The sequence below is a fragment of the Sander lucioperca genome, chromosome 6 (genome assembly GCF_008315115.2).
Source record: "Sander lucioperca isolate FBNREF2018 chromosome 6, SLUC_FBN_1.2, whole genome shotgun sequence".
NCBI classification, from domain to species: Eukaryota; Metazoa; Chordata; class Actinopteri; order Perciformes; family Percidae; genus Sander; species Sander lucioperca.
Window position 1 is genome coordinate 3,698,613 of NC_050178.1, and position 15,475 is coordinate 3,714,087.

Consider the following 15,475-nt stretch of genomic DNA (forward strand, 5'->3'; position numbering starts at 1 on the left):
AGGAAATTGATGACAACAGTAATTGGCAAACAGACAATCAAATTGCATTGTGGCAAAGGCATTCAGTTAGCCTGGTCTACCAGACTCTCGTACATTTCATTTATACAGAGAGTCTGGCCGCTCTCCATTGGCAAGTGTTAACTGCCTTGAAGTTTAAAACTATTGGATCTGCCCAGAGCCACTCTGGATCTGCCATAACCAATCCCTAACGTTTGGTCGTGACGTATGTCATGCGCATGTGCAACAAGAGGGGAGACCGACAACTATCGGCTTATATTTAGCATTAGCATCGCTAGTGTTAGCCTTAGCCAACTCCTTCACCACTAACGGAGCAAGCTGGAAAATCTAACTTTTCCCAAACCTCGTGGGGAGGAGGGCCACAACATCATGGCGACCAACACAACTCAGAAAATTTTGTTCTTGCTCGGGCTTTAACTTCTGGATATTTGGCAGCGTTGCCACAACGGACCAAATGGCTTCGCTTGCATCTTTCTAGCGCACGTCCTCAATGTCATCGTTCTCAGCCACTCTCTCTGTTCGCTGATTGGACCGTCAAATATTTGGCCGGAGAAAACCCAAGAATATACCGCAAACCCAGACGGAGAAGGGAAATGAAAATTGAGCGGAAGTATAGGAGGGCAGAGACAGGCTAGCATTCAGTCCCACGTGGCATCAAATTTGTGCTTTCCACTTTCATTGACAAAAGCTTTGAGCATGCGCATTGCTGTTTTCCCCACACTTGACATTGCGAGCATGTAATGCCTGGAAAAGGATTGTTTCATTTTTAAGTGCTATGTATTGATTATGCAGTCTATGGCTGGCAAACAAGCAGATTAAGACTGTGCGTGACAGGCGAGGGAGGAAACTCTGAGCAGCCAGTTCTCTCAGCCTAATTCTAAGAAATAAACTCAATTACACTAATGTGCGAGCACATTGGGCTGTAGCAATGACCAATAATTAATAATTAATCTGCAGAGTCACGCTCTGCTTCCACTCTCCATCTACCTGTATGTCTCACACTTCCCATCACCACTTGAGGTTGAGTAACAAAATGGTCCTGTAAGGGCATCGCTGATGGAAATGAATTCTCAGAGGCTGAGGCTCCCGTCATGGCTTTCAGGAAATGGATGAATGCAAGCCAATTATAGTTTAATGACTTAAATGTATGCCCTTAATAAGAGGACGTGTAGTTCAAGTGACCTATAATTCAGGACAATAATGACAAAACCAATAATTAACCTGCTTTATACAAGTATCCACCTGATCTGTAGTGAGAGATTGGACAGAGCTGGCTCAGCTCATAAGACCACTGCTGCAAAAGAAAAAATTTAAACAGAAAAGTGTCTATTAAGTAATATAGAGTAAGTGACCTCCAACAGTGTATGAGGAGGGTCACTCAGCAGTTTGATATATCATTATTATGTTAAATATGCTCCATTAGAGCAACCTTACGAAAACAAAAGGTTAGACACCAGTGCTGTAGAGTTGGCTGCTGGGCCCAGCAATAAATCCTTGTAAGGACAAAGATTGAGCACTTACACCCTCACAACACTTTCATTGTTGAGTCATATAAGTTAAAACAGAAATGTTAGTAGTGTTTTACCCTTTGTGCACTATGTCATGATCATCTTTATCAAAAAATATATCTTGTATGAAGTCTACACTTCCTTTGAAAATTGCTAGCGGGAGCAATTGGTTATGGTACAGCAGGGTCAATTGCTTTCTTCAAACTGACTTTCCATTTCGTTTCTTGCAGGTCAACCTCACTTGTAAAAAAATGGAGAATCTAGATCTTTTAAATAAACAAACACGTTTTCCTCTTCAAGATTCTGCTCATATCATAGCTTTGGAGATCTGTCAAGATTTCATGAATCAAATCAGATCATAGTACAGATACTGGCCTCATTGAAGAAACCAGTGACCTTCTTTTAGCCGCAGAATTGGGTAAAAGTTCAGTTTACTGTAATATTTTCACATCTTAGTGTAGTCTTTAAATATGTAGTCCATGCTATTATAATTGACCACTTCAAATTCAGGATTAGCATCAATGATGTATAGCACTTAACTTCAATGTCATCCTGTTTTACATTTATATTCTTACATATATAACTTATATATATATATATATATATATATATATATATATATATATATATATATATATATATATATATATATATATATATATACTGATGAACTTCCAACAATTTGAGATTTGCTCTGCAAGTCAGTCTGGCCAAGAGCCCATTCAAGCCCATTTCCAATTTTTCCAAATCAAGGCACCAATCACAACCGTTGAGGCAGGCTTTACACAATGACAATAACCCACTCTCAGTTACAACTGAGAAGGGTCTGGTGTCAACCAGGCTATATATATATATATAAGTAAGTATATGTTATATATGTTAAATTATTATGAGGTATTTTCTCACTTTGCTATTCTGGCAATATGTTGAAACATATATATTTGACTCGTGAAACCAAATTACTTAAACAGCCTGAATGCATTAATAATATTTGCCAGAGACTTTCCACCCGCAACCCCCAACTCAACACTTTATCTTGTTTCATAATGAATTCAAGAGTCTCCAGCTGCAAAATATTTTGTGAGAATTTCTATTCTTTACTTTTGATGAACAGGTAGAAAGAGTTTACTACTTTTGATAACTGTAACTACACTGCATAAAAAATATAAATAAAAGCATGGGTTTTTTTTTGAGTAAATGTAGAACTTATTCCAATTCTGTACCTAACCAGATGAGGGCAGACAAGATCTTCAGATGTCACTAGTAAGGCTTTACTCTGAAGGAAAGGGGAGCTGCAGAATGGATTGTGGTTTCATAGTAACCTGATGGCCCATTCAATTTGTTACAGCAGAGTAGCACTCCACTCTCTGCCACACATTCAAGCACAATACAAGAACATGACTCAACAGCTGCTGAAAAGTTCATACCTTAGCTGCACTGCAGTGTTAGTGTGAATGTAATGTATCTCCATGAAAAAGTGGTAAGTAATGTGTCCTTAATCTAAGAAACAATACATGTACCACATTGACATGAGGAATACACAGATACATGGTGAAACAACCACTGAAAAAGCACATGGTACATGCCTTTTACTCGAGTCCAGTCTTAGTAAATTGCCTAAAAGACATACGACACACATCTTAGATGGGTCAAAAGAGGAGTGACAGAGGCCATCACTGTCAATCGAACAAGCCTAAATACAGCAATATCAACTTCAATAATTTAATTTTAAGCTATAGTGCATAGTTTCTGTCTCCCCTATGAGGAATTCTAAGTAATGACAACTTGGTGCATCCACATGATACAAGCCTCTGGTGATCATGGAGGATTTAAAAAACTTCAAAAAAGGCTCTTCAGAAGAGATAATTAACTTGGAATTTGTATGTCCTCTTTGTCTCCAAAGCTGAACGCTGCTGTTGTCCTTTAACAGCTGTGATGTAAAACACATCACTCGAGCTTCTGCTTGCGAAAGTCGCTGGATAGCACCATTTTCTAAATATAGCCATACTGAGAAATATAGAGAGAGTTTTGTAGAGCTGATAGGCTTAACTAGCTTTGTATCAACTCATTTGGCAATGGCTTGAATGTAACGGACGTTCATTAATATAAAATAGTTGCGCACTATAGCTTTAAACTCCTCAATTTATGTGACATATGATAGGCCCTCATGTCACCTCAACAATCCTCATGTGACATTAAGGTGTGAACGTCAAACATGTATAAAGGTCTCAGTACCTGTTATAAAATGGTTACTCTCGAATGTTGGGTGAAAACCTTGGTGCCATAAGGAGGTGAGAGCCACGATGAATTTTACAAATGGGGATAGTGACGCACACTTTCTGATAGCATCCCCTTAAAGGGGAACTCCACTGATTTTACACATAAAGCCAGTTCTCATGTCTTGGGGAGTACTGCTGCCTATATGAAAAAAGTTGTATGAAGCATTTATTGGCTCCATAGGGAGCTGCTTGAATTCTGATAAAATACCTCAAGTAATGTCACTTGAGTCAGCGTCGGTTGGTCTGACGACTACACGTTTGAAAATAGAATAAATATGGAGGAGTGGAGTTAGAAAGAAAGAAGTGAGGTTACCAGACCCTTGTAGCACGCTCCTCATCTCTGCTTGAGGCTAGCGGCTCGAGGCTACATTAGCCGCAACTAGCATAACACTCCCAGATTTTCTGACCGAAGTGTTGGTAATGTTGTTTTTTTACAAGGAATAAAAAGATGAAATCTCGGGTTCCGCTGCATCAATTTTGATTGGACTCTTTTACAGGCATTCATAGTTTTGCACCTGGTTGTACTGTACATATGAAAAAATTATGGAAGTGGTTGTATGAAGACTCTCCACACCTGGCCAATTCGTAAATTGGGTAATTGTTTTGAAAAGTTACAAAAATCGTGAGACACAGCCCCTGCCCTTAAACGGTTGTTGGAAAGGGGGTTTCAGATGCTGTTAATAGAGTCCAGTTGTCACTGACTTACCACTTCATAATATCTTACAGTATGACTTGAGGCACTGTATAGACTGTCCTCTTCAGCAATTCCAGCTCCAACTGTATTTGTAAATGGCATTAGAGCTGAATGGATACAAATGTACAATCAATTAATCAACTAAATATTCAGTAGATTAATCGATAATATATTTACATCATTACACAGTAAAGGCGTGAGACAATTAAATATAACAATATTCTCTATAAGGGTAATACATAAAGTGTGATATATGGATAGATACAGTAGATGTTAGCAACAATACAAACTATTCCAATTCTCTCTTTTCCTGATGCAAATATGCAGACTCAGTCACACCTACTCACACCTCCATCTCTTCCCATGCATTGGCAAACACTTCTCCTTTCTCAAGTAAAGCCTGGTCTGAACATTTGCATTGCTACTCTTGGTCTGTCTGCAGCAAAGCTACAAAACCTACCAGGTGTCTCTTTCAGCACTGCAAGGAAATAGGTGAGACACACACACACACACACACACACACACACACACACACACACACACACACACACACACACACACACACACACATAACTGACACATGGACCACAATATATTCCTTTTCTTTTTATTCTTCTCTCTGTTTGGAAATTGCAGGGTCAATATTTTCATTAATCACATTACTTGACATGATGCACCAAAATTTACTCTATCTGTTTACAGGAATACACTGAATAGAACACAAGGTTTCACAATGGATACACGACTGACGTTTTGCCCATTGCACTTACAACAGTGAATGACATTTTCCAGATTTTTTATTTAAATTTTTTTCCCTTACCTTCATCAACTTGCAGATCATATCCATCAAATCAAAGACCTCCTGATAGTCTGACAAAGGCATTCTACTCTGCAATTGCTGAGGAGGTTCTTTCTTCTTGTTTTACAAACACAATATGTATAGAAACTATACACAGACTGGATATGTTTCTGAATACGAGTTTTGTTCCACTGTTGTAAACAGTCAATACAAGTCAGCCACATACACTATGCTTATGCAATAATAATAATAATAATAATAATCATCATCATCATTAGTTTCATCATCATCCTCATTATTGTGGTAATAAATGTTCTTTTTATACACAAAAGTTGGCAGCAAATACGGCATTGGGATGCACATGACAGCCGTACTCAAAACTCAAAAGCTGTACAGAAGAATGAATTCATATTTACAGTAAGAATGTGTGTCTGTCTGCCTTTCTGTCAATCAGATGGCTGCACTTTAGGCTGTTTTGTCTCGTGCACCTCACATCGACCAGATAGCATCTCCACCTCGCTTTTATATAGATCTTACACTGTTCAGTTGGAGGCACTGTTACGCAACCTCCATATTTCTGTGTTTAATCCAGCAGCAAGTACTACCAGTCAAGCTTGTGCTTTCAAAATGACATGCCCTGATTTGTGAATGACTGGCTGAACATTTTACTCATCAATATTCTCTACATTGGCCTGTGAAAGTCAAGGTTCATTAGGCAAACCTTGGTGAATCATGCCTTACCCTTTTTTAATTCAGGTACAACTTCCAAGAATATTAGATCTAATATCATGCACTTTTCCAATGGCTTGGCTGCTGAGTGGTTTAATCAACAATGAAATATCCAATAGAAGCATTCCATTCACCCCACAGGTTATACTGACACCCAATATGTACACTGACAAGTATTAATGAGAAGTGCTGACCATCTGTATCACAGGTTTATAGCAGCACGGACAGTCACTGCAAGCCAAACACTGAGGAGCCCAGGTCAGCCAAAACGCACAAAAACTGAATGAGGGCTTACAAACAGCCAGACAAAGCCAAGCAAACCCATGCTTCAAAGCAACATGATGGTGGGCATTCAAAACTTACAGTATACACAGTTTACCCTTTGGCAACGAGTCCCCCGTGTTGGGAGCGAGGGGTCAAAACATGCCACGAAAATAAAAACAATTCTAGTTCAATATTCAAATTCATACAGACAAGTTGCTAAGTAAAAACATTTTCATGACCTTTTTTTTCTTTGTTTTTTTTACTATTTTAATTCATAATTTTGTTGTTGTCTTGTGAATACAATGATGATAACAACCTGTTTAGGCAGAATCACTTCCAGGTTCAAAATGAGTCATTGCATAGAACATTTGAATTGATAATTGCTTTCATCCTCTCTTATATCTGTATGTGTGTGCGTGTGTGTGCGTGTGTGTGTGTGTGTGTGTGTGTGTGTGTGTGTGTGTGTGTGTGTGTGTGTGTGTGTGTGTGTGTGTGTGTGTGTGTGTGTGTGTGTGTGTGTGTGTGTGTGTGTGTGTCTCTTTGCACAATTAGAGGCAGTGGACCCAACTTGTTAGTGAGATCATCTTGTTGGTGAATTGGTAACCTCATTAATTTGCAGGAGGTTAAAAGGTCTATTCTGTGGAGAACACAATTAACCTTGTTGGCTCTGAAATGTAACTATGATGTAAAGTGTGTGATGTGTAAAATGTGTGTGCCTGTGTGCGTGTGTGTGTGTGTGTGTGTGTGTGTGTGTGTGTGTGTGTATGTGTGTGGTTGCAGAGAGATAGAGAGAGAGTGTCTGTGTGAGTGTGTTAGTACCTGTCTGCATGCTCTTATGCATCTGCACATAACATGCACATCTGAACACGGTACTGTGGTTGTAAACCCTCTGACAAATTGTATTACGGCTATTTATCGACAGAAGTGTTTGATATTTCCCATCACTAATTTAAACAACATTTATACGATTGTGCTATATACCATTTTCTGCATGCTATTGCTTTTAAAAACAACAAGCAAATTATTCGATGCAAGAAAACAGATTCAAACAAATAAAAAGTGAAAAATATAAAGTTTTACCAAAAAAAAACAAAAAAAAAACACAACAAAAATCACTGGAAAGTGATTCCATAAATACACAAATGAAAAATTTACATAATTAGATCTCTGATTTGTTTTATGTACATACAATAGTATACAGTTGTGTAAAAAGAATGCATTATGACATGGACATTTTAAAACATATGAGGTATACAAGTGAAATCATGTACTGAATAAGGCTCTTCCATTCAGTGAATATCAGGCAAAAATGAAAAGAAACTAAAAGATGAGACAAATCAATAAAAAGGATAAAGTCCTCTCTGGGGCTTTATCCTTTTTATAGTCAGCCCCAGAGCGTTGGGCTGACTATAACAATGGCTTTGCGATGGCTAATCAAGCCGTGGCCACTCTTTCATTTGGTCCTCTCATCTGTGTGAATCTCACATTTGTGGGCACACTGGTAGTACTTCCCTTCCCTAAAAAACTACAGCTGATGACTAGTGGCATCTCAAAGGTGGTGATAAAGTATTCATATGGGCTTCTTTTTTCAGTTTTTCAAATAATTTTATGTGTGCATTCGCATGTCCACATTTACACAATGCATTCTGTAGACATTAAAACAAAAAGAGGAGAAATAAAAACACATTCAAAGAAAGGGTCAAATTCCCTTTACTGGAATGTACTGTAGAGATTAGAGAAACCAAGCATTCAAGGATTGTATTGGAGTCATCAGGTTGGTTGTCATTGCCATAATACACCTCGTCTACTCCAGGTATGTGACACCATTGTGGGCATAAGATCAGTATCTTTGATACAAGAAAAACCTATGAAAATCTGTCTTCTTCTTTTTTCCACTGTGTTTTGCATGAAAAGGCTGTGAAGACATCAATGTAGAATAAAATATCCTTGCCAGATTTGTATTCCCCAGACATGAGTGGTGTTCCATTAGAATTCCAATAGAGGGCGCTGAGAGGCTTCCTTTACTGAACTGTTTGAAAAAAGGGACATGCATGGCCACACACGCTGAATTTGTCCTATGATATCCAGATGCCTCAGTTAGCGGGCCTTTTACTGTCATATATCATATGTCACATATCCCAGAAGGCTTTCTAGGAGGAGGAGGGTAAGGGTGACTCTCTCCCCCGCTTCTCCACATCCTCATTATTGACCGTTGTTGTCCTCCTGAAATAAAGACCGTGGGAATGTTAGCAGTATATACCAGTTAATAAAAATGACCAAACAATTTCATTTATAAAGAAAAATCTAATGAATTGTATTTTAATATGATCTGGGTCTCTAAAATTCTGCATAGTTTGCAAAACCTTGTGCAGTGTTTGTTACAGCTCTGCCAGCCTACTTTCCTTTACTTCCCATGATACTTCAGCCAATCACAGCGCTGCTGGTATCGGCAGTAATCCACAGGGCTGAGCAGGCTGGCCTGCTGCTTAAAGAAAACACTGAGTCGGGTTTATCTTCACACTATCTGCACAGAAATGACTTGACACGCCTACTGATATTTATCCAAGTTTTAACATAGACAGCATAGCAGCTGAATGATAGACCTTCACTCAAATGTGTTTTGACAGACGCTGAATAAAATGCATTGAAATCTGTTTTATTTACGCTTTTATAGTCCTGTTTATTTATTTACTATTTTTATAGTTAGTTTGTTAACTCATTCTACCATGTAAAGCGACGCTTACCATGAGTCATGATTCTGTGTGTCTGCGTGTGCTCTTGTCCCTGTGTGTCTTTGCATGTGTGACATTAAAGCAAAGCCACAGATAGCCTTCTCAGGCTAATTATAGCCTGGTGTGCTTGGCCCAGATTATTGGGAGTGTGTAGAGTCAGAAGGTAGTGCTGACATCCCTTGTTCTTAGCTTTGGCCTCTTACATCTGCAGCATAAAGTTCAAGCGGACTGTGACTTTAATAACGTGACCTGACACGGAAATGAGGAAACCAATGAAATAAAACGCTAAAGCAAACAAAAGCAAAGCCAACAACAAAACTAAATTCTATCAGCCCATAATCCAGCAACATAAACACTTACATAAGCATACACACATACACACACAGATGTATGTGAATGGCTTTTAGTGACTTACCATTGGTCCAATGAGGCATCAGACATCTCCATAATCATCATTCTGGGACTGTAGTTCTATCAAGGCATCCACTTACTTTCAGGCCTCTTCAGCTCTCTGCTCATGTTTTGTAACACCGTGCTGACGAAGCAATCACCCTTATTTAATTCACTTCAATCGTGTGCCCATGTCTAGGGAATTCAGTGCTGACAAGGCATCCTTTGATTCCAGCTCTGTTCAGTAATTCGGGGTAAGGTGAAGGTACAGGAGATCAGTTAGAATATACAATCACAGCATTTAATCAGTCATCACTTCACTTGAGTCTTCTCACTATGCAGGCACGGACTATGCTAATCTATGTAAATATCCAACACTTAATCAATTAATCAAAGTGTGACAGCACTTTATGTTTTCACAGTTTAAAGTCTCTGTGTACTTAATGAAACTAAAACTAGGTAAAATAAAAATATCACCAGCAATCAACCATTTACCAAGTTCCCGCATTACTGCTTTTGTTTTACACAATGCAAGTGTCACAAAAGTGAATACATACATTATTACATCTTTAAATGGGTTTCTACAATGACATTGTTTTCACTTGACTTCACAGCAGGTGACAAAATATTTATCATAAAGACATACAAAAGTTTAATTTCTCATTGATGAGAAGATTTAATGGGATACTCACTGATGCACTCAGGATCTCTCTTCCTCTATTTCCTCTGTAATGTGAAATGTATGTAATGCAGTTTCATAGGTTTTTCAAGTACATAGCTTCCAATCCATCTCATTTCAACTCTGCATATCCTGAAAAAAGTACAGTTGATTCAAAATAATCGAATGAAGCATAAGCACATACATTATCATTTCCCAAACATCCATAATTTACAATGAATAAGAAATTAATAATTTCTGTGGATAAGCAGGTCCCTAGCCGTTGCCTCCCATTCTAAAATCATTCCATGCATCTAAGTTCAACATTCAGAGTTGCAAAAGTCAGTAACTTCAGTTCACTTACCCTCCTCTTTTAGTTCACCAAAATGAAGTGAACTTCTTCCCAAGGCCAGACAGAGCTGCAAGAATGACAAAGAGGTGTCAAATATCAGAAAACAACCTGACCCAACAGTGACATACTCATTCAAGGAATTCCAGTATGTTAATATTTGCTGTTTTATTTTAAAATAAAAGCTAACATGGTGGATTTAACATTTGCCAGACCGTAATTCAGTTTCTTAAACATTTATTTATTCATGGCTGTACCATCTCCCAGTTTTCCCGCCTGCTCTGCTGCCCCTCCTTGCAGGATTTTAGTGAGAACATTATCCCCTTCAGCAGGTGCCTGTCCTGGTGCAGCGCTGCCTATACCTACAGGTTTGCTACCGATCCCAACAGGGGGGGCCTTGGAGCCTGCAAACAGCAAACAACATAACCATCACATATGCTGTTGTTTGCCTGTGGTCATTGTGTGGTTTTATTATGTTTAGTAATGGTGGAACTGAGACTTACCAATGCCTGTAAGAGGAGGTGTAGCTATTTTGGTAGGCTGAGGTGTTGTTGTGGCTCCTGTTGTAGGTTTAATTCCTGCTGCTGCTGCTGCAGGTGTAGCATCCATTTTTGTCTGTCGAATAGAAAAGAGACAAATAAAAAAATTCAGGCTATGTTTTAAATGTAATCTCATTTGAAATATAATCTCATATAGTTAATCTAAAATGTCATTATTGTTAGTTATATTCTATGCCTTTGTCTTTATCACAGTGTAATTCTTAATTTCCACTTCCCACCTCTGTCTGTGTATAATGCTCACCATGAACTAGAAGTGTCTTTTCTGAGTGAGTCAGATTGTTCTCACACTCTACAATCCAAAAGCATGAAACAAACAACCATTTTTGCTTCTTTTTGTGACATTTAAAATGTTTTTGAAGGGGATACCACAGCAATTGCATTTTATGGCTAGAAATATTATCTGTCATCATAACTAGCCTCTTAGCAATATTTGAATAAGAAAATACCACACAATACAGGGTTTTCAAGTAGCACATCCTTAAAAACTAAATCCTTAAAAAATTACAAACACTTCATGTATGTTACAGTAAGTAAAATCTGGCTTAGGTCTACTCACCGCTGTGAGGGCTGGCTGCCCTGCTGCAGACCCTACTCCTGGTTGGCGTCCCTGTGGTGGGGCTTGGCCAGATTTGGGCTGCTGCTGTGCCGGTCCAGCTCCTGCAGTGGTTGTTGTTGGCTGGCTGCTCTGAGGGGTCTGGCTGTGCTGCAGGGATGGTTGCTGCTGCTGCTGTTGCTGTTGCTGCTGGGCCTGCTGGTTAACATCAAGTGGTTCAGAGCCTGAATGTCTACCAGACTGGCCCTGACCACCTGACCGCTGCTGCCCAGCATGACCCTGAGAGAGCTGCTGCCCAGCATGGCCCTGAGAGAGCTGCTGCCCAGCATGGCCCTGAGAGGGCTGCTGCCCAGCCTGGCCCTGAGAGGGCTGCTGCCCATCATGGCCCTGAGAGGGCTGCTGCCCAGCATGGCCCTGAGGGGGCTGCTGCCCAGCATGGCCCTGAGAGAGCTGCTGCTGCTGTGGTTTACACCCTGCTGCAGAGGGCTCCTGCCTTCTGGACGTTGTGCGATCTCCTTGGGGTCTCTGGCTCCGTCCCCCAGTGCCGGGGTGATGACCTGAGGCTGAGTCTCGAGAGAAGTCGCCTGAGTTCCGGGGGCTTCCTTGGGTAGAACGGGAGTCTAGACCACCCCTTCTTTGTGTAGACGAGGAGCCTCTGCCATCAGAACGGACAGATGGGTCTTTGGGGTGTGTCCTGGAGGAACGGGACGATCTGGGATCCTCTGAGGTGTGGCGAGAAGAGCTGTGTCGGCCAGAGCTGCTGCCATGGTGACGGTGATCCCGTGTTGTTGTGGATGAGTGGCGCGGTTGGTTGTACTCATCCTGGGGGCAGTATTCCTCTGGAGGTTCGTCATAATCATGGTAGGTTTGTTTACTACGCCTGCCTGTGGATGAGTGACCTCCACCTCCGTGATGTCTTGAGCGATCAGATCGGGCCTCCCGTGGCTTCTCAAACCAATCAGTCTCCTCTTGGCCCAAATGATAGGCTTTTAAAACCAAAACAAATATTATCAGTCAAGTGTTTTATGTGGTGAGGAGTAGCATGCAGATTGAAGCCATGCAAAATAACTGGGAAAACATAGTCCACATCCCAGAGCCATGCACATTTTTGAGGAATCCAACAGAAAAGAAAACATGTATGTCACATCAACTTAAAAATGATGCGTGCAAAACAGAAATATAAAACAGGCATTTGTGGCTTAATTCATCACAGGGAACATTGCATAAAAAAGACAAGACAAACAAAGTAATCACTGTTCTCAAAACTCCACACTTGGCATGCAGCCCCTTTCCAGCACTCAGGCAGCACAAATTAATCAGCACCAGTTACCTTCACTGTCAGAAACAGCACAGTGCATGTCATCTACAAGGTAAGGGTCATCTGGTTTATATACATGACTTCTGGGCAGGTCCTTCTTGTGATGGTCCTGCACATCTGGCAACGAATGGCTGGAGCCATACTGATTCCTCGCATCATGGGCGTCTGGTATGCCAGAGCTTCTTCCCATGCCTACAGGCTTCCCAACAGGACTGAGTGGACTCTCCTCTTCTGAATTCTGGCTGCGCATGGGAGGTCTTCCACTGCGGCTGCTTCTCTGAGACCGCTCCATAGCATCTCTCTCGTAGGATTTACTTCTGTGGCCTGTGGCATCTCTGGAGGAAATCTTGTCCATACCATATCCAGTAGACCTGGACCTACCAGAGCTGTACATGCGGTCCTCCTCCTCAAGACCCTCACGACTGGTGCCGTAATATTTCTGCTGGTCATATGCATTCTTCTTCATTCCATAGGTGACATCATCCTGAAGCTTCTTGGATCTGGACACAACTGTACAGCTGCCTCCTGTTGATGTGGTCATTGTGTAAGAGGCAAGGTCAGACTCTACATCCCGTGCTTCCTCAATAGGGGAGAATTTAGAAATCTTCTGCTCCATTCCCTGCTTCCTGTGCTTACTACGTTTAGAGGAGACTACTGCAGGGGCGAGATTCTTGGGTGCAAGTTTGTGGCTACTGGAGCTGCTCCGTGATGGGTGTTTATAATCATCATAGTAATAGGATGAGCCTCCACTTCCTGTGGTGCTGGTGCGACTTTCCACTGCACTCTGGTACCCTGTTGTTCCTGTAGGTCTGCCATAAGCATCCACAGGCTCATCTTCAGGCCTACCGTAGGCACTTCCACGTGCAGGGCCATTCTCACTGCGATACCGCCCTCCCACAGGATGGCTTAGAGCATCAGTAGCTTGGCTAGTGTTGTCTTTTGTCAACTCACTGATGTCATCAATCATGACATAGTTCCTAGGAATATTCTGCTCCAGGTTAGAAGTGTAGAGTCCATCTGAAGCATAAGCAGAGGTGGGGCTTTCCACAGAGTGAGTCAACCCGGGCTCTGGGGGGCGGTACTGTCCATACGTATTGCTGTAGACTGAGCCAAAGTTGGTATCTGGAGCTGATGTAGCCACTGACACTGCTGGGTTGCTGATGACTTCATAGTTGGTAGGGAGTTTTTGCTCAAGGTCAACCAAAGAGGTTTGCCGTGGTCTTTGATGGACTGTAAGGATCTCTGCCTGGGGCTGATAGGAGAGACCAGATTGATAGGGGCTAGGGTAAGGAAGGCTCTGGCTTGGCATAGGCTGATCAGGCGGATGGAAGCCCTGGTGACCATGCTGCTGCATGCCAAGGTCTGTCTGGTAGGAGGACTGGGCATACATACGATTGGAATAGGTTCCCTGGTTCTGGTAGCCAGGGCCTGGTGGGGGATGGGGCTGGAATGTTCCTGGCTGGGGTGCAGAGGATGAAGGGTACTGAGGAGGTTGGAAACCTATCTGTTGGTAAGCAGACCCTGGCTGCTGTGTTGATGGTTGACTTTGAGGGTATGGATAAGACATATAGGATGAGGTTGAGGGATACTGGGAGGTTACATTAAGATCATTTGTAAATTGGCTCAATGGTGCAGTGCTGGGCCTTGTCAGCAGACCATTAGCATCAAAGGTTCCTGTTGCAGCTACCAGCCTGAGATTATTGAGCTCACTGTCAGACATGTAGTCTCGAGCATCACCCATACATCTCAGGTAAGCCAGCTCTCTCCTCTCCCTGTCCTTCACCATGGTCTCCTTACGTTGGGTGATGCCTAGCTCCAAGTAACGCAGCTTGGCGTCAATCTCTTTCTCTTCTTCCTCCAGTTCAGCCTGCTGCTTACGGAGCTTCGACGACTCTTGTTCCACAGCTTTCAGTTCACTCAGTAGGCCAGCCTTGGTGACTCCCTGGGCAGGTCTGGGTAGGACCCTCTGGGGCATGCCAGGAGAGCTGTACATTTGTGCTGGAGTAACAATAGGGAGCGAAGTCTCCTCTGGAGGGGGGCTGGGGAGAGTCCTCTTTATTTTCCTCATCAGAGAGTTCTGCTGCTGCTGCAGGGAGGCCATCTGCTTGGAGAGGCAGAGACACATCAACAAACACTGAGCTATAAACAGAATGAGTTTATGTTAATTAGACTCATTACTGTACACTGGGTAGTCACAGAGGGTCTACACATTTCTTCATCCCTAGACCTAAGTGAAGAGGTATCCAGCCTGATATGTTGTCAGACTACTTGGTTAATTAACCTATGTACTACAGGGGCATTATCTCTATCAGTAGTTCAATTAACGTAGTTTGATTTCATTATATAGATTAAAATGTTGTGTCACTGAAGCCAAAGTAATGGCAGTCAGCGTAGTCAACACAAAGCACCTCTATTACATATTAATATTTCAAAGTGTCTCCACTTACAGGTACAATTTAACCATGTTACTTGTTATACTAAACCAGTAACATTTATAATATTGTTACTGCAATGAATTAAATTGTCTCTAAATGCAGTGGTTGGATGTAACTAAGTACATTTACTCAAGTACTGTGCTTAAGTACAAATTTGAGGTACTTCTTTTCTTTTCATGTCACTTTCTA

The 15,475-nt window shown here is 41.4% G+C and overlaps 1 protein-coding gene across 2 annotated transcripts in view; it reads right to left on the reverse strand.

Moving 5' to 3' along the window:
* Positions 1–6,798: 6,798 nt before the first annotated feature.
* bsnb (bassoon (presynaptic cytomatrix protein) b) overlaps positions 6,799–15,475 on the reverse strand; it is a 71,183-nt gene continuing 62,506 nt past the window's right edge. For both annotated transcript variants that reach the window (XM_031287447.2, XM_036001791.1), the window contains 8 exons: positions 12,864–14,952; positions 11,537–12,519; positions 10,924–11,035; positions 10,678–10,824; positions 10,436–10,490; positions 10,106–10,224; positions 9,439–9,650; positions 6,799–8,514 (listed from right to left, as the gene is read on the reverse strand). In XM_031287447.2, coding sequence (XP_031143307.1) covers positions 10,450–10,490; positions 10,678–10,824; positions 10,924–11,035; positions 11,537–12,519; positions 12,864–14,952 — 3,372 coding nt within the window. In that variant the 3' untranslated portion in view covers positions 6,799–8,514; positions 9,439–9,650; positions 10,106–10,224; positions 10,436–10,449. The remainder of the gene's footprint in view (positions 8,515–9,438; positions 9,651–10,105; positions 10,225–10,435; positions 10,491–10,677; positions 10,825–10,923; positions 11,036–11,536; positions 12,520–12,863; positions 14,953–15,475) is intronic.